Source organism: Scyliorhinus torazame, chromosome 13 (assembly GCF_047496885.1).
Source record: "Scyliorhinus torazame isolate Kashiwa2021f chromosome 13, sScyTor2.1, whole genome shotgun sequence".
NCBI lineage: Eukaryota > Metazoa > Chordata > Chondrichthyes > Carcharhiniformes > Scyliorhinidae > Scyliorhinus > Scyliorhinus torazame.
Window position 1 is genome coordinate 86,124,758 of NC_092719.1, and position 19,758 is coordinate 86,144,515.

A 19,758-nucleotide genomic window follows, 5' to 3' on the forward strand; every position below is an offset into this window, starting at 1 on the left:
ACCCCTGGTAAGTACCCCCCCTTCCACAAGTATCCAAAGCGGTATACTTGTTTCTCAGGGGAACGACCGCAGGGGATCCCTGCACTGACTGCATCTTCCCAGTCCCTCTTACAGTTACCCATCTATCTCCAATCTTTGGTGTAACTAATTCCCTGAAGCTGCTATCTATGACCCCCTCTGCCTCCCGAATGATCCGAAGTTCATCCAACTCCAGCTCCAGTTCCCTAACTCAGTCTTGGAGGAGCTGGAGATGGCTGCACTTCCTGCAGGTAAAATCAGCAGGGACACTAACGGCATCCCTCACCTCAAACATCCTGCAGGAGGAACATTGCACTCCCTTCCCTGCCATCCCTCTAACTTCCAACCAAGTTCTGGTTAATAAATAAATTTTAAAAAAAAATATATATATATAATATGGCACTTACCTCACACCAATGGGTCTTATTATTAGGTTAGAGGAGTAGGGCGGGTGGGAGACACTACACGTGTAGCGTCTCTGGTTTCCTCTCCACCAGAATTTATTGGTTTTGCGGGGGGGTGGGAGGGGGGGGGGGGAACCTTCCCAGAAGTCCGCGGGTCGAACTTCCGGTTCCCACCTTATATTAAAAAAAATAAAAAATAACACCGAAAAGAAGAACAGAATTGGGGCCAGGTAAGTGTTTTTAAATCAAATACTCACCTCCCGACAGGCCCCTGCACTCTGCTCCCGCCGAAATTCTGAGGACTGCTCCTGTAAGGTAAGTGTTTTTAAATCAAAAACTCACCTCCCGACAGGCCCCTGCACTCTGCTCCCACCGAAATTCAGTGCCTCGAACGACACCCACTTCCCCACCAGTATTGCAACCCCTCTGTTCTTCGCATCCAGCCCTGAATGAAAGACCTGCCCGACCCATCCCTTTCTCAGCCTAACCTGATCTGCCACCTTCAGATGTGTCTCCTAGAGCATAACCACGTCTGCCTTCAGTCCCTTTAAGTGCGCGAACACCCGGGCCCTCTTGACCGGCCCGTTCAGGCCCCTCACATTCCAAGTTATCAGCCGGATTGGGGGGGGGGGCAAACCCCCCCCCCCCACCGACTAGCCATCTCCTTTTCTAGGCCTGCCACGTGCCCGCACCTCCCGCACCCTCCAGTCCCCCAGGCGGCGGACCCCTGCCCCGACTACCTTTCCTACTTCCAGCTCCCTTTTGGCCAATGGAGAGCAGCAACCCAGTTGCCCCCCCCTACCCCCGCTAGATCCTCACCTCGCCATTTTGCTCCCCCCATGACACCCCCGTAATTCAGCTGACTCCTGCTGACCCCGGCCTCTCCCGCCATTCCATCGACCCCCCAGTGTGAGAATCCCCCCACCCCTTGGCAGTCAATGTGCACTCCTCTCCAGCACCGCCCCCCCCCCCCCCCCCCCCCACCCCCCAGGCCCGCCCCCATCTTTCCCTGATGCGGGAAAAAGCCCGCGCTTTCCTGAGCCGGCCCCTCCCCCTCTGGCACAGCTCCTTTTTGCGGCCTTACCCCAACTCCCCATCCCCGGGCCTCCACCCCCCCTCTTCCTCTGTGGGGCCCTGCCCCTCCGACACCAACGCCCACAGCCCCCACATCAAATCCATTCACCCATCCCCACCCAGCACTCAAACAAAAAGAACATTCCCCAAACGCGGTAAACACAGTAAACATCCCCCCACGACAAACCCTCAATTTGAGTCCAACTTTTCAGTCTGTATAAAGTTCCATGCCTCATCAGGCATTTCAAAATAGTGGTGCCGGTCTTGGAACGTGACCCACAATCGCGCTGGCTGCAGCATCCCAAACTTCACCCCCTTCCGATGGAGCACCGCCTTAGCCCGGTTGAAACCAGCCCTCTTCTTAGCAACCTCCGCACTCCAGTCCTGATAAATTTGGATCTCCGTGTTCTCCCACCTGCTGCTCCGCTCTTTTTTGGCCCATCTCAGGACACACTCTCTGTCCACAAAGCGGTGGAACCTCACCACCACAGCCCTTGGTGGCTCGTTGGCTTTGGGTCTCCTTACCAGGACCCGATGAGCCCCATCCAGCTCCAGAGGCCACGGAAAGGCTCCCGCGCCCATCAGCGAATTGAGCATCGTGCTCATATATGCCCTGGCATCGGGCCCCTCGACTCCTTCAGGGAGACCCAGAATCCGAAGATTCTTCCTTCTCGACCTATTCTCCAGGTCCTCTAATTTTTCCGCCCACCTCTTGTGCAGCGCCTCATGCGCCCCCACCTTCACCGCCAGGCCCAAGGTCTCGTCCTCGTTCTCCGAAGCTTTTTGCCGCACGTCCGGGATTGCCGCCCCTTGGGCCTTCTGGGTCTCCACAAGCTTCTCAATCGCCGCTTTCATTGGCGCCAGCCTTTCTGTCTTCAGCTCCTCAAAGCAGCATTTAAGAAACTCCTGCTGCTCCTGCGACCACTGCGCCCACACTGCTTGGTCTCCACCCGCCGCCATCTTGCTTTTCCTCACTCGCACTTTTCGCTGCACCAGGATCACTTTTTTAGCCGTTCCACTCCTGGTCTAATCCATATAATGTCGGGGGGACCTTGCTGTCACCTTCCCACACTCGAAGCCATTGAACAATTGCTGTTGGGACCCCTCTGAAGAGCCCAAAAGTCCGTCTCCGGCGGGAGCTGCCGAACGTGCGACCTACCTCGGCATAGCCGCAACCGGAAGCCAACCTTGCCATGTTGGATAAGACATTTGTAAACAATGATATAATTTGGTGAGGAAATCGGTTACTAATTTGCAATACTGCAAACATCGTCCAGTCAGCTCCCTACATCAGAGTATCAGTGTGGAGGATTTTACAAATAACAGATTCTCAATAACCAATATAGGTTCATAAGATATAGCAGCAGAATTAGGCTATTTGGCCCATCGAGTCTGCTCTACCATTCGATCATGGCTGATCTCATCCTGGCCTTAACTCCACCATCCTGCCCGTTCTCCATAACCCTTCAACCCATTACATAGATGTTTCCTTCTGACTTTTCTAAATAGACATATTTGTTTTTAAGAAAACTGAATACATGCGTTTAAAATGTATCTTTTCAATTATTGGCTGGAAATGCATTAATATATTTTTGTGTGTTTTCAGGTACCATTTACATTTACACCATTTGCAGACATTTGATGGTATTAGCACTTTATGCTAAGGTAAAGTAACAAGCATAATAAATTTGATCTTCTTTACATGAAATATCTTTGGCGAACAGGGTTAAGGAAAATCCCAAAGCCTTTTATTTGTATATAAGAAGCAAGAGGGTAACTAGAGACAGGATCGGCCCACTCAAAGACAAAAGAGGGAATTTATGCGTGGAGTCAGAGGAAATGGGTCAGATTCTTAATGAGTACTTTGCATCGGTATTCACCAAGGAGGGACATGACGGATGTTGAGGCTAGTATATATAAATGATTTGGAGGAAAATGTAACTGGTCTGATTAGTAAGTTTGCAGACGACACAAAGGTTGGTGGAATTGCGGATAGCGATGAGGACTGTCTGAGGATACAGCAGGATTTAGATTGTCTGGAGACTTGGGCGGAGAGATGGCAGATGGAGTTTAACCTGGACAAATGTGAGGTAATGCATTTTGGAAGGGCTAATGCAGGTAGGGAATATACAGTGAATGGTAGAACCCTCAAGAGTATTGAAAGTCAAAGAGATCTAGGAGTACAGGTCCACAGATCACTGAAAGGGGCTACACAGGTGGAGAAGGTAGTCAAGAAGGCATACGGCATGCTTGCCTTCATTGGCCGGGGCATTGAGTATAAGAATTGGCAAGTCATGTTGCAGCTGTATAGAACCTTAGTTAGGCCACACTTGGAGTATAGTGTTCAATTCTGGCCGCCACACTACCAGAAGGATGTGGAGGCTTTAGAGAGGGTGCAGAAGAGATTTACCAGAATGTTGCCTGGTATGGAGGGCATAAGCTATGAGGAGCGATTGAATAAACTCGGTTTGTTCTCACTGGAACGAAGGAGGTTGAGGGGCGACCTGATAGAGGTATACAAAATTATGGGGGGCATAGACAGAGTGGATAGTCAGAGGCTTTTCCCCAGGGTAGAGGGGTCAATTACTAGGGGGCATAGGTTTAAGGTGAGAGGGGCAAAGTTTAGAGTAGATGTACGAGGCAAGTTTTTTACGCAGAGGGTAGTGGGTGCCTGGAACTCACTACCGGAGGAGGTAGTGGAGGCAGGGACGATAGGGACATTTAAGGGGCATCTTGACAAATATATGAATAGGATGGGAATAGAAGGATACGGACCCAGGAAGTGTAGAAGATTGTAGTTTAGTCGGGCAGTATGGTCGGCACGGGCTTGGAGGGCCGAAGGGCCTGTTCCTGTGCTGTACATTTCTTTGTTCTTTGTTGTTCTTTGTAGAGATGGATGTTTAAATACTCTAGGTCAAGTCGGCATAAGGAAGGGGGAAGTTTTGGGTATTCTAAAAGGCATTAAGGTGGACAAGTCCCCAAGTCCGGATGGGATCTATCCCAGGTTTCTGAGGAAGCGAGGGAGGAAATAGCTGGTGCCTTAACAGATATATTTGCAGCATCCTTGAGCACGGGTGAGGTCCCGGAGGACTGGAGAATTGCTAATGTTGTCCCTTTGTTTAAGAAGGTTAGCAGGGATAATCCAGGGAATTATAGATGTGTGAACTTGACGTCAGTGGCAGGCAAACTATTGGAGAAGATACTGAGGGATAGGATCTATTCACATTTGGAAGAAAATAGACTTATCAGTGATAGGTAGCATGGTTTTGTGCAGGGAAGGTCATGTCTTACAAACCTAATAGAATTCTTTGAGGAAGTGACAAAGTTAATTGATGAGGGAAGGGCTGTAGATGTCATATACATGGACTTCAGTAAGGCGTTTGATAAAGTTTCCCATGGCAGGTTGATGGAAAAAGTGAAGTCGTATGGGGTTCAGAGTGTACTAGCTAGATGGATAAAGAACTGGCTGGGCAACAGGAGACAGAGAGTAGTGGTGGAAGGGAGTGTCTCAAAATGGAGAAAGGTGACTAGTGGTGTTCCACAGGGATCCGTGCTCCGACCACTGTTGTTTGTGATATACATAAATGATCTGGACGAAGGTATAGGTGGTCAGATTAGCAAGTTTACAGATGATACTAAGATTGGTGGAGTTGCAGATAGCGAGGAGGACTGTCAGAGAATACAGCAAAATATAGATAGATTGGAGAGTTGGGCAGAGAAATGGCAAATGGAATTCAATCCACGCAAATGCGAGGTGATGTTTTTTGCAAGATCTAATTCAAGAGCGGAAGATCTAATTCAAGATACGGTCAATGGAAGAGTCCTGGGGAAAATTGATGTACAGAGAGATCTGGGAGTTCAGGTCCATTGTATCCTGAAGGTGGCAACGCAGGTCGATAGAGTGGTCAAGAAGGCATACAGCATGCTTGCCTTCATCGGACGGGGTATTGAGTATAAGAGTCGGCAGGTCATGTTACAGTTGTATAGGACTTTGGTTGGGCCACATTTGGAATACTGCGTGCAGTTCTGGTCGCCACATTACCAGAAGGATGTGGATTCTTCAGAGAGGGTGCAGAGGAGGTTCACCAGGATGTTGCCTGGTATGGAGGGTGCTAGCTATGAAGAAAGGTTGAGTAGATTAGGATTATTTTCGTTGGAAAGACGGAGGTTGAGGGGGCACCTGATTGAGGTCTACAAAATTATGAGAGGCATAGACAGGGTGGATAGCAACAAGCTTTTTCCGACTTCTGGTTGCGGCTATGCAGAGCTAAGTCGCACGTTCGGCAGCTCCCACTTGGAATGGACTTTTGGGCTCTTCAGGGCCCCCAACGGCATTTTATCGACATTTCCCGGTGTGGGAAGAAGACTGCAACATTCCCCCGACAGCGTATGGCTTGGACCAGGAATGGGACGACTAAAAAGGTGGTGGTGAACCCAAAGAAACTGCGAGGGAAGAATAGCAAGATGGCGGCGGGCGGGGACCAGGCAGCGTGGATGCAGTGGGCGCAGGAGCAGCATGAGGTTATCCAGCGCTGCTTCAGGGAGCTCAAAGCGGACCTGTTGGTGCCGATGAAGGCTTCTATTGATAAGCTGCTGGAGACCCAGACGGCCCAGGGGGTGGCGATCCGCGAGGTCCGACAAAAGATCTCCGATAATGAGGACGAGATCTTCGGCCTCGCGGTAAAGGTGGAGGCGCACGGGGCCCTCCACAAGAAATGGCAGGAACGGTTCGAGGAGATGGAGAATCGGTCGAGGCGGAAGAATCTGCGGATCCTGGGCCTCCCGGAGGGGCTGGAGGGGTCGGACTTATGTGGTCACCATGTTAAACTCGCTGATGGGAGCAGGGTCCTTCCAGGGGCCCCTGGAGCTGGAAGGGACCCATAGAGTGCTGGCGAGGAGGCCCAAGGCCAACGAGCCACCGCGGGCGGTGCTGGTGCGGTTTCATTGGTTCGCTGATCGGGAGTGTGTACTCAGGTGGGCCAAGAAAGAGAGGAGCAGCAGGTGGGAGAACGTGGAGGTTCGAATATATCAGGACTGGAGCGCGGAGGTGGCGAAGAACAGGGCCGGGTGCAACCGGGCAAAGGCGGTGCTGCACAGGAAGGGGGTGAAGTTTGGCATGTTGCAGCCGGCGGGACTGTGGGTCACCTACAAGGACCGGCACCATTATTTTGAGTCCCCGGTGGAGGCGTGGGCGTTTGTTCCGGCCGAGAAGCTGGTGACTAACTGAGGGTCGAGATGGGAGATTGGGCGTGGGGATGGTCGGGGATTGTTGTTGTTGTGTTACATTTTGAGGGGGTGTTGTTTGTTCTTGTTTAGTTTTTATTCGGTGCGGATGGTTAGGGTGGGTTGGACACTGTTTTGGTTGGGTCTGTTGGGTGGGCTCTTGGAGGGGGGCAAGTAAACTGAGTAGGGGGTGGATGGCCGGTAGGGGGGATGGGGTCCCGCGGGGGAGGGTGAGGCCCGAGTCGGGGGTGAGGGGCCTGGGCCTGTAAAAGGAGGTGCGCCAGAGGAGGCCGGGCCGGCCAGGTGGAAAGCACAGGCTTCTTCCCGCGCTGGGGGGGGGGCGGGGGGGGGAAGCGCGGCTTTTTTCCTGCGCTTGGGATGGAAGGGGGAGGCGGAGAGCCTGCTGGTGGGTAATGGAGGGGGAGGGGAAGTCCAACAATGGGAGGAGTCGAATGAGAGTGGCCGGGGTCAGCAGGAGTGAGCTGACTTGCGAGAGCGCAATGGGGGGAGCAAAGCAGCTAGGAGGGGTCCTAGCTGGGTGGGGGGAGACACACCGGGTTGCTGCTGGTATGGTCAAGGGGGAGCTGGAGCGAGTACAGGCGGTTGGGACGGGGGTCTGCCGCCGTGGGGAGCGGGCCGGGCGTGGGGTGCGGGCGTGTGGCTGGCCGAGGAGGGGTTATGGCTAGTCGACAGGGGAGGGGGGCGGGTAGCCCCCTGATCCGGCTGATAACCTGGAACGTAAGGGGACTGAACGGGCCGGTTAAGCGGGCCCGGTTGTTCGCGTACCTGAAGGGCTTAAGGCGGATGTTGTCATGCTCCAGGAGACACACCTGAAGGTGGCAGACCAGGTAAGATTGAGGAAGGGGTGGGTAGTTCAGGTGTTCCATTCGGGGCTGGATGCCAAAAATCGGGGGGTGGCGATCTTGGTGGGAAAGAGGGTGTCGTTCGAGGCGTCGAGCATTGTGACAGACAATGGCGGCAGGTACGTAATGGTAAGTGGTAAGCTGCAAGGGGAGAGGGTGGTGCTGGTCAACGTGTACGCCCCGAACTTGGACGATGCGGGTTTTATGCGGCGTATGTTGGGCCGGATCCCTGACTTGGAAGTGGGGGGCTAATAATGGGGGGGGACTTTAACACGGTGTTGGCTCCGGCACTGGACCGCTCCAGGTCGAGGACGGGTAGGAGGCCGGCGACGGCTAAAGTGCTGAGGAGGTTTATGGACCAGATGGGAGGGATGGACCCTTGGAGATTTGCAAGGCCGAGCGCTCGGAAATTTTCATTCTTCTCGCACGTTCATAAGGCCTATTCCCGGATCGACTTTTTTGTTATGAGCAGGGCGCTGATAGCGAGAGTAGAGGATACCGAGTACTCGGCGATAGCCATTTCGGATCACGCCCCGCATTGGGTAGACCTAGAGCTGGGGGAGGAGAGTGACCAGCGCCCGTTGTGGCGCTTGGAGGTGGGGCTGTTGGCGAACGAGGAGGTGAGCGAGCGGGTCCGAGGAAGCATAGAGAGATACCTGGAGGCCAACGATAACGGGGAGGTCCGAGTGGGGATTGTCTGGGAGGCGCTGAAAGCGGTGGTTAGGGGAGAGCTGATCTCCAATAGGGCCCACAAGGAGAGGAGAGAGGAGAGGGAGAGGCTGGTGGGGGAGATGGTGAGGTTGACAGGAGGTGCCGGAGGAGGGACTGTTGAGGGAGAGGCGTAGTCTCCAGGCCGAATTCGGCCTGTTGACCACCAGGAAGGCAGAGGCGCAGTGGAGGAATGCCAAGGGGCGGTTTATGAATATGGGGAAAAGGCAAGCCGGATGCTGGCGCATCAGCTTCGGAAGCGGGACGCAGCTAGGGAGATCGGGAGAGTTAAGGATAGGGGAGGGAGTGGGGTTGGCATCAATGGGGTCTTCAGGGACTTTTATGAGGAACTGTATCGGTCCGAGCCACCACTGGAGGAGGGAGGGATGGTCCGCTTTCTGGACCAATATGGACAATAAGGGAATAGTGTAGATGGGCTTTAGAGTGGTTTCACAGGTCGCGCAACATCGCGGGCCGAAGGGCCTGTACTGCGCTGTAATGTTCTATGTTCTAATTGAGGTTCCCGAAGGTGGAGGAGGGACTGGTGGTGGGATTAGGGACCCCGATTGGGCTGGAGGAGCTGACCAAAGGGATAGGGAGCATGCAGGCGGGGAAAGCACCGGGGCCGGATGGTTTCCCGGTTGAATTCTACAAAAAATATGTGGACCTGTTGGGTCCGTTGCTGGTTAGGACCATCAATGAGGCAAGGGAGGGGGCTGGTTTGCCCCCGACGATGTCCCGGGCACTGATCTCCTTGATCCTGAAGCGGGACAAGGATCCCCTGCAGTGTGGGTCTTACAGGCCGATTTCATTGTTAAATGTAGATGCCAAGGTGCTGGCGAAGGTCTTAGCCACGAGAATTGGGGATTGTGTACCGCAGGTGATCCACGAAGACCAGACGGGGTTCGTGAAGGGGAGGCAGTTGAACGTGAATGTGCAGAGGCTCCTGAATGTTATTATGATGCAGGCGAGGGAGGGGGAAGCAGAGATAGTGGCGGCGATAGACGCTGAGAGGGCCTTCGATAGGGTAGAGTGGGGGTACTTGTGGGAGGTGCTGAAGAGGTTCGGGTTTGAGGAGGGGTTCGTCAGGTGGGTTAGGCTGTTGTACGAGGTCCCGATGGCGAGTGTGGCCACGAACAAGAGGAGGTCTGAGTACTTTCAGTTGCATCGAGTGACGAGGCAGGGGTGGGAGGAGCATAGGGTGTCGCTCTGTGCGGACGACTTGCTGCTATATGTGGCGGACCCGGTGGGGGGAATGCCGGAGGTAATGAGGATCCTCAGGGAGTTCGGTGATTTCTCAGGGTACAAGCTCAACATGGGGAAGAGCGAGTTGTTCGTGGTTCACCCAGGGGACCAGGAGAGGGGGATTGGCTAGCTCCCACTAAAAATAGCGGAGAGGAGCTTCAGGTATTTGGGGGTCCAGGTGGCCAGGAGCTGGGGTGCCCTGCATAGACTTAATTTCACGAGGAGCAAATGGAGGAGGGGTTTAAGAGGTGGGACGCATTGCCGCTGTCCCTGGCGGGCAGGGTGCAGTCAGTCAAGATGACAGTACTCCCAAGGCTTTTGTTCTGTTCCAGTGCCTCCCCATCCTTATCCCGAAGGCCTTCTTTAGGCGGGTCAACAGGAGCATAACGGGGTTTGTGTGGGCGCGAGGAACTCCGAGGGTGAGAAGGGTGTTCCTGGAGCGGAGTAGGGATAGGGGGGGTGCTGGTGCTGTCCAACCTCTGTGGGTACTACTGGGCCGCCAATGCGGCGATGGTGCGCAAGTGGGTGATGGAGGGGGAGGGGGCTGCATGGAAGAGGCTGGAGATGGCGTCTTGTGAGGGTACGAGTCTGGAGGTGCTGGCAACGGCGGCGCTGCCGCTCCCTCCAATGAGGCATACCACGAGCCCGGTGGTGGCGGCTACCCTCAAAATCTGGGGGCAATGGAGGCGGCACAGGGGGGAAGTGGGGGCTCGGTGTGGACCCCGATACGGGGGAACCACCGGTTTGTCCCAAGGAGAATAGATGGAGGGTTTTCGGGGTGGCATAGGGCAGGGATAAGAAGGTTGGGGGGGACCTGTTTGTGGATGGGAAGTTCACGAGCTGGGTGAGCTGGAGGAGACGTACGGGCTCCCCCCCGGGAAACACCTTTAGGTATCTACAGATAAAGGCGTTTGCCAGGCGGCAAGTGGTGAAATTCCCGCTGCTGCTGCCACGCACGGTACAGGGCAGGGTGCTCTCGGAGGTGTGGGTTGGAGAGGGGAAGATCTCGGCAACATACCAGGTGATGCAGGAGGAGGAGGAGGCGTCGATGGAGGAGCTGAAAGGTAAGTGGGAGGAGGAGTTGGGGGAGGAGATCGAGGAGGGGACATGGACAGATACCCTTGAGAGGGTGAACTCTTCCTCTTCGTGCGCGAGGCTCAGCCTCATACAGTTTAAGGTGCTGCACAGGGCACACATGACCGGGACAAGGATTTTTGGGGGTGAGGACAGGTGTGCTAGGTGCTCAGGGAGCCCAGCAAACCACACCCATATGTTCTGGGTATGCCCAGCGCTGGAGGAATTTTGGAAGGGCGTAGCGAGGACGTTGTCGAGGGTGGTAGGATCCAGGGTCCAACCGGGCTGGGGGCTTGCAATATTTGGGGTTGCAGGAGAGCTGGGAGTGCAGGAGGCGAAAGAGGCCGGTATTCTGGCATTTGCGTCCCTGGTAGCCCGGCGAAGGATTCTTCTTCAGTGGCAGGATGCACAGGTTCCAAGCGTGGAATCCTGGATCAACGATATGGCGGGGTTTATTAAATTGGAGAGGGTGAAATTTGCCTTCAGGGGATCGGTGCAAGGGTTTTTCAGGCGACTGCAACCGTTCTTGGACTTCCTGGCAGAACGGTAGACTATGGTCAGCAGCAACAACAACCCGGGGGGGGGGGATTCTATTTTATTTTTGTTTGTCTATACTGGGGGATCTGAGGGGGTGTATATATTTGCTATGTTTGCTATGTGTTAATTCGGGGTGTTACTTTATTGTTTATGTATAGGGGGGAGGGGGCACGGGGGTGTTTTGTTTTGTACTTAATTCTATTGGGTTCCTTTTACATTTTGTTGATATTTTGCGAAAACTTTAATAAAAAATTTTTTTTTTTTTTAAAAACAAGCTTTTTCCAAGAGTGGATTCCAATTACAAGGGGTCACGATTTCAAGGTGAGAGGGGGAAAGTTTAAGGGAGATGTGCGTGGAAAGTTTTTTACGCAGAGGATGGTGGGTGCCTGGAACGCCTTGCCAGCGGTGGTGGTAGAGGCGGGCACGATAGCATCATTTAACATGCATCTAGACAGATATATGAACGGGCGGGGAACAGAGGGAAGTAGATCCTTGGAAAATAGGCGACAGGTTTAGATAAAGGATCTGGATCGGCACAGGCTGGGAGGGCCGAAGGGCCTGTTCCTGTGCTGTAATTTTCTTTGTTCTTTGTTCTTCCGCTTATTGTGTTGGATATTTTGGTAGTACAGTAGATTGTGTCAATCATGGAGCAAAATAATTTTATTTTCAGACTGGCCAGCTTCACCTGCAATGTGCTGCTGCAACAGATTTAACCATCGCAGCATATGACAGGTGACACTCATGACTCTGTGTATCTTTTGATTTTCTTTCTACAACAAAACAACTTGCACTTAAAGCGCCTTTAATGCAACAAAAAGTATTGCAAGGTGCTTCACAGGAGTGTTATCAAACAAAATATGACACCTATAAGTTTACCACTGCTTATATTTTTAATACTTTTTCATTTTATTCCTGTGTGTTGACTCAGCTTTTTTCTGTTTCTTTCTATGCGTTTGCTTCTCTTTATACCTTCAAGTGTACCAACTATTCTTTCTCCAGCACACTCTATTATAAGGTATATAAAGGTGCATTTAAAAAGCACCTTGAAAAAACTTCAAAACATCCCAAAGTGCTTAACAGCCAATTAAATACTTTTGGAAATGTAGTCATTGGAATAACTGATAATCTGTTTTAGTGAAAGACGTTGAGGGGTAATTATTGGGACTCCTTGATGCCATATTCGGTCAAATGCTGTTTTGATGTCAAGGGCAGTTACTCTCACCTCACCTCTGGCATTCAGCTCTTTTGTCCATGTTTGAACCAAGGTTGCAATGAGGCCAGGAGCTGAGTGACCCTGGCGGAACCAAACTGAGCGTTCGTGAGCAGGTTATTGCTGAATAAGTGCTGCTTGATAAGAGCTGTTGATGACACCTTCCATCACTTTGCTGATGATGGAGAGTAGACTGATAGGGCGGTAATTGGCTGGGTTGGATTTATCCTGTTTCTTTTGTACAGGACACACCAGGGAAACTTACCACATTGTCGGGTAGATGCTAGTATTGCAGCTGTACTGGAGCAGCTTGGCTCGGGGTGCAGACGTTCTGAACACAAGTCTTCAGTCCTATTGCCAAAATGTTGTCAGGGCCCATCGGCAGCATGGTAGCGCAGTGGTTAGCATTGTTGCTTCACAGCGCCACGGTCCCGGGTTTGATTCCCGGCTTGGGTCACTGTCTGTGCGGAGTCTGCACATTCTCCCTGTGTATGAGTGGATTTCCTCCGGGTGACCCGGTTTCCTCCCACAAGTCCCGAAAACGTGCTTGTTCAGTGAATTGGACATTCTGAATTCTCCCTCAGTTTGTTCGAACAGGCGCTGTAGAGTGGCGACTAGAGGATTTTCACAGTAACTTCATTGCAGTCTTAATGTAAGCTTACATGTGACAATAAAGATTATTATTATGGTTCTTGGGGGGCGATGTGCAAGCCGAGAGGAGCTGGAGAGAAGTATAGCTTTTGCTGTATCCAGTGCCTTCAGCCATTTCTTGATATCACGTGAACTGAATCGTATAGGCTGAAAACTGACATCTATAATGCTGGGGACCTCTGGAGGAGAACAAGGTGGATCATCCACTCGGCACTTCTGGCTGAAGATTACTGCAAATGCTTCAACCTTGACTTTTGCACAGATGTGCTCGGTTCTTCCATTCTTGAGGATGGCCATATTTGTGGCGCCGCCTCCTCCAGTTAGTTGTGCAATTGTCCCCCACCATTCAGGGCTAGATGTGGCAGGACTGCGGAGCTTAGATCTGATATGTGGTTGTGGAATCACTTAGCTCTGTCTATTACCTGCTGGTTATGCTGTTTGGCACACAAGTAGTCCTGTGTTGTTACTTCACCAGGTTGGCACCTCATTTTTAGTTATGCCTGGTGTTGCTCCTGGCATGTTCTCTTGCACTCTTCATTGACCCAGGGTTGATCCTCTGGCTTGGTGGTAATGGTAGAGTGGAGGCCATGCCAGGCCATGAGGTTGCAGGTTGTGGTTGAGTATAATTCTGCTGCTGCTGATGGCCCACAGTGCCTCATAGGTGTCCAGTCTTGAGTGCTAGATCTGTTCAAAGTCTATCCCATTTAGCACAGTAGTGCCACACAACATGATGGAGGGTATCTTCAATGTGAGTGTTGTAGGCTGTCGTGGAAATTATAATAAAGACAAATTCTTTGAGGTTCGATTGAAGGAAATTTATTTACACAAATATATATATTTTAAAAATAAATAAATTTAGAGTAGCCAATTATTTTTTTTCCAATTAAGGGGCAATTTAGCATGGCCAATCCACCTAACCAGCACATCTTTGGGTTGTGGGGGTGAAACCCACTCAGACATGGGGAGAATGTGCAAACTCCACACGGACAGTGACCCAGGGCCGGGATTCGAACCCGGGTCCTCAGCGCCGCAGTCCCAGTGCTATCCACTGCGCCACATGCTGCCCTGACACAAATATATATTGCGGAGAGAGAGTGTTCCAGCCTGTGCACTGCACTCTGAGATTCGATTGAAGGCAGCATATTTTATAGTCTGAAATAACAGCTTGAAGTAAACAGGCATGTTTATATTAAATAGACCTTGGAAAGTACGTAAGATGAAATACGTAGTACGTATGTTCTTGCCCTTGGCTAAAAACAATTCGAGTACACATTTGCTATCTTTCGGAGGACAATGTGTTTTCATAATAAGGCCGAGACCAGAATATGAAGCAGTATTTCATTTATGTTACCTGACCTTATTTTCATTCAAAAGCAGTGTTGAACTATAGTCAAGCATTTCCCAGCACGCTTCTAAGTTGACAACTCATTAATTTCCCTTCCACATAGGCGGAGGCAAAGACTCCACGAGAGGCCAAGCTTACAGGGGACAACTCATTTTATTCCACACTAGCCACAATAATTACTCCTCTCCACCCCCCACAGGGTCTCCTTCCCCGAACTGCTTCCACGTCGTGGTTTATATTCTGTGGAAAGCTCCTCCAATTGGGAGGAAGTTCTGCCCCCTAGTCTCCTGAGTAGCTCATACTCTGAGGTGTAAGAGGGGAATCTTTCTCTGAGCTCCTGCTGCTTCTGGCTGTAACCCTGCTTCCAGACCTGGTGTGTTATTCTGTATGTTGGCTGCCTTTTCCGAACTTTGAAACCTGGACTGTGGCTGGGGTGAATGGTGCTACAACCGGTTGGATGGAGGGGAAGTTGCTTGCAGGATAGAGAGAGGATAGTACTTGCCTGCCTGCAGTTGCCACACATGAGACTCGTACTTGTTATTGGCTGCCTTTCTGCTTATCAGCTGGGAGTGGAGTACTGGGCGGATTTTGATTGGCCTACTGCCGGGCTGAAAGTGGAGGAGAACGGACTCGCCTTTGCAGTTTTGGACTGGATGGTGTTCGGAGACCGAATGCCGGAATTGTGAAAGCAGCAGGGCGTTGGCCCAATTGACTATGTGTACTGCTTGTTGGTTTTGTTTTATTGTTGGGGGATTGTATGGTTATTATTGTATTTTTGTTGCGTATCTTTTGTGACTAGCAGTTGTGTGCTCGCCAGTTGCGGCCCTCCTGCTTCTGTGCACTGGAGATTGACGGTTCCCCCCCGGTGCTAGTGAGGGGGAGGGGTGTCCTCTCTCTCTCTCTCTCCTCAACCGTGCGCTGCCTTTCCTTTTCCTGTGAACTATGCTGCTTGCAGGCGCCTCTTCACCGATGTGGGGCTGTTGCTGGAGTCAGGGCTGGATTTGGGGGGGGGGTGGGGGTGGGTGAGCATGCGCTGACGTGAGTGCTGGCGGCTTTGTCTTGTACTTAATTATTTATTGGGTTTCCTGTGGTTGCTCTGTATTTCTTTTTGTAAAGGTAGTTCTCTTTCTCTCTCTCCCCCATGCCCCGTATCGTTTCCCTTTCCAGTGGTCTGTGCTGCTCATTTTGGCACCTTTCCATCAATGTGAGACTGCCAATGGGAGGGGTGGGGGAGAGGTGGCCACATGCTGGCTTTGCAGCCGATGCTTTGTTGAAAAGAACTGTTCTGGGTTGGACTGTGCTTCCTCTTGGGGGGGGGGGGGGGGGCGGGGGTGGTGTTCTCTCTCACACACTGTGCCCTGCCCCGCTGTGTCCTTTTCTGGTGGGCTGTGCTGCTCGTTTGGGCACCTTTCCACCGATGTGGGGCTACTGTTGGGGCCGGGGGGAGGGGGTGGTTGGGGGGTGCACTGGCTTGAGAGCTAGTGGTTTTTTTTTTTTTGGTGTCTTATAAATACTTTTCATATGTTACTAATTTTCGTGGCTGTTTTTAGTATGTTGCTGATTCTTGTGTATTCTTGAGTTGTCAATAAACTTACAATATTTGTAGGAGGAGAATCGGATGCAACACAAGCTCTGTCCGTGTACGGGGACCATAACAGTGAAGACAGGACTTTGTCTCCACAAGGACTGTACGGTGGTCACTTCTACTGATACTGTCATCGACAGAGGCATCTACAGCATCCTTTATGAGGGGAGATAGTTCGAAGAATATTATGGCGGGGGGCAATGTAGAATCTTTGAGATTTGGGTGGAAGAAATCTTAAAAAGTCAGGCAAAATTATAGGTTTGACAAAAATGGGAGGTATGATTTAAAAACTTGACGAGGAAGGCGGCACGGTGGCGCAGTGGTTAGCGCTGCTTCCTCACGGCGCCAAGGACTCAGGTTCGATCCAAGCCCCAGGTCATTGTCCATGTGGAGCTTGCACATTCTCCCCATGTCTGCGTGGGTCTCACCCCCACAACCCAAAAAGATGTGCAGGGTAGGTGAATTGGCCATGCTAAATTGCCCTTAATTGGAAAAATAAGAATTGGGTATTCTAAATTGATTTTAAAAAAAACTTGACATGAGGGGTTCTCAGTGAGATAGAGAGTGACCAGGAAGGATAATCTTAGACATGCCCTTTTTTCTCCAGTTTAGTGGGCGCACGATAGCACAGTGGTTGGTACTGTTGCTTCACAGCGCTAGGGTCCGGGTTCGATTCCTGCTTGGGTTGACAAAACATAATTTTCTTTACCCGTCAGCCTGGCCTCAATAAAAGTCGAGATGAATTTGCAGGTACAGCATTAGTTATTTTATTTGACTTGCAAGCCTGACTCATTTCACAGCGGTACAAAACACATCTTGCTTTCTGTACCTGCGGAATCGAGTGAGTCTGTAGGACAAAGGAATCTCTACTGATACATTCAAATGGCATCAAGTTTCACATACACAATTCCCATAGGTCATCCTATACCCCTCCTGACCTGGCCATACATCCTAATTGGCTCACTTCCAATCCCTTTCTCTGGCCCCCGATTACCCAGCATCCTTTTCCCCTCCGTAGCTGGACACACCTCCTCCTTGCTTTGCCATGCGTTCTGAAATCCTTTGTCTGTGAACTCACCAAAATGAGACTGGCCTATCTCTACATTACAGTAACTAATATCTCTAAAACAATTATTTTATATCACATTCGTCATTCCCTCCTTTTATCATTCCATGGTAACCGAACTATTCAATCTATAGCTACGGTCCCTCATCTAAAAAGATCCGCCGCTGCATTTCCAATTCCTGTAGTAGCCCCCCTTCATCCGCTGCACCCTCATGGATTTTGACAGCCAAGATTTTAGGGGCGTTGATCTGTTCCAGTACACCCCGCATTCTACCCATCACACATTTAAGGATGGCTGGGCCCACAAAGATACAGCCAATAGCCACCACTAAATACATGGCCATATTTATCAACCAGTCCTTCCAACCTCCAAATCCCCAGTTACCCCAAGAGCCAGGATCCTGCATTCCGTCCAGGTGATCCCGTATGCGATCCATAAATTTAGTGATGTTAGCGGTTAAGTCTTGAACTCCCATGATACACCTGCCCTGTACTATGGCGCATACCCCCCACCCTCACGGGCCAGAAGATAGTCAAGAGCATACCGGTTCTGCATTGCAAACAACCGCAGCTGAGACAATTCCTTGGTTATTGCCCCAAGGGCTCCCAAGGTTTCATTTCCCAAGGTGGTAAGGCCACAAATAAAATAATTCCTATCGCTGACAGCCAAGGAACCCCCCACACCTCCCAGTGTCAAGACGCTCAGAATCCCCCACCCGGCTGAGTGGCCCCGGTTGGGTGCGAGAACCTGAGGTTTTTTCCAGTTCTCACAGAATTCAGCTGAGACTGCCCGGCGTGCTAACTGATTATGCAGTATCCACGCCGAGGGGCAGGGGACTGTGGTAGGGACTAGAGTCCCAATAGCAATTTGGCGGGGAAATGGGGGTGACAAAACATTGGTCGCCCTCATTAAATAAAAGTAGTATCCTTGCTCCATGTGCAGGCTAGCATCACAATCAGTATATCGGTTGCGCAGGGATCCCCCAGTAGCCCAGTTTATCCAGCTTTGAAACGCCCATTCGGGCCGCCTAGCAATGCGGAAAGCCCTAGTCCCAACAGTGATTTGAGAGACATTCGCCCAGCCACAAAGGAGCTGGAGGCCGGCGTTCAATGGAACGCAGGTGGTGTTATAACAAACGCATTGGCCAGACGCCTGGGTGATATGACACCTCCTGTCCGTACAGGTGGGGAACAGACATGTTATGTTCGTTTCCACCTCTCCCAGCAAACAGCCGTATCCTTCACTTCTGAAACAATTCTCGTACGACCGGGAATCCCTATTGGGAGTGAAGTGGCTAGGTATGTACGCCCTCCACCATTGCAGCCTATCAGACTGTGAGTGGGAATTATCCCGAGGAAGGGGAAGGAAAATAGCCGGTGGTGCTGAACCCGGATCGTAAAGAAGAGTGACTTGCTCGGAACGCTGACAATGAACCACCATTTGGGAAGTGCCCCAAAGCGGTGAAACAGAAAATAACCTAGACACCGCTGCGGGGTTCGGGTAGCAGACAACCCGTCCGTGGCCATACAAGCGGTGGTAAATCTGGTAGAAGAGATTCATACTACCCGGGTTTTCCTCAGTTTGGCCTTTAACTAAATTAAGTGTATCTCCTGATAACCTACGTTCTAGTTGTACTTCCCTTCTCACACGCCCCGTCCTCTCTCTAGTCCCTCTCTCTCTCTCACAACCTCTTCCTACTCTCTCCTGACGGTCTGATTTTACCTTTATCGCACCAAGCTTAACACATCCAAAATCAAATTTACATGTACTCCAAAAACAAGGCAATGTCCATGTAATGTTTCCTTCCCATCGCCGGGACTGGTGCAATTGCTTCATGAGTCCTGCATTGTCCGTTAGCCTGATGACCTTCCCTGAGTCGATACCATGTCTTCGTATATGGGGGCAGCGAAGAACATCACCTCTGCATAAACAAAATTTCTTTGTAGTTTGGTTGGGGTTACAAATGTAGATAATATTTCCCTTTTCCATGTCCGTCGCCAATGACACTCCAAGCGAGGTGAGGCCGAAGATCACACAGGTGGTGCGTAGCCACCCCATCATGCTCCACACCTGTAAAATAGCACTGGGGAAGGGAGGCAGGTTAATCTGTCCAAGAAAATGAGGCCTGTTATCAGAACTAAACTGAGCTGGTATTCTGTACCGGGGAATGATTTCCCATGTCAGAACTTTAACCACAGTAGCAGCTTTATTATCGATAGTCGGATACACCTCGACCCATCTACTGAACACATCCACAATAACCAAAACATATTTATAATATTGACAACATTGACACCTTTCCAACTCAATGTAATCCAACTGGAGTGTCTCAAAGGGACCAGTGGGCAACGGGGTTTGCCTCATACCACAAGGGATACCTTTGCCGGTGTTATATTGCTGACAAATCAAACACCGAATGCTGATACTCTGAGCCAACCCCTGCATTTTAGGGTGCCACCAAGTGTCCAGCAACAAATCACTAGTCCCCCGAGCCCCACAATGAGTTGCAAAGTGTACACATTCAGTGACCCACAAAGCCAGTACATCAGACATACAAGTCTGATGCGCTGGCGTGGTCCATAAAGAGGAAACAGAATCATATGTACAACCTAACCGTTTCCACATTTGTTTATCACTCTCAGGAGCGTCCTCCTGTAACCTTATGACGTCTTGGATGGTTGGCATTGGCTTGTCAGAAGCAGACATATTTATAGTAGATCATTTAGTCTGACTTAACATTTTAGGCACCATCAC

At 51.1% G+C, this 19,758-nt stretch overlaps 1 protein-coding gene across 1 annotated transcript in view; it reads left to right on the plus strand.

The window, feature by feature from the left end:
- Nucleotides 1-19,758, plus strand: part of LOC140388176 (cilia- and flagella-associated protein 54-like) — a 209,982-nt gene that overhangs the window by 50,717 nt on the left and 139,507 nt on the right. The window contains exon 5 of the mRNA XM_072471936.1: nucleotides 3,103-3,161. Coding sequence (XP_072328037.1) covers nucleotides 3,103-3,161 — 59 coding nt within the window. The remainder of the gene's footprint in view (nucleotides 1-3,102; nucleotides 3,162-19,758) is intronic.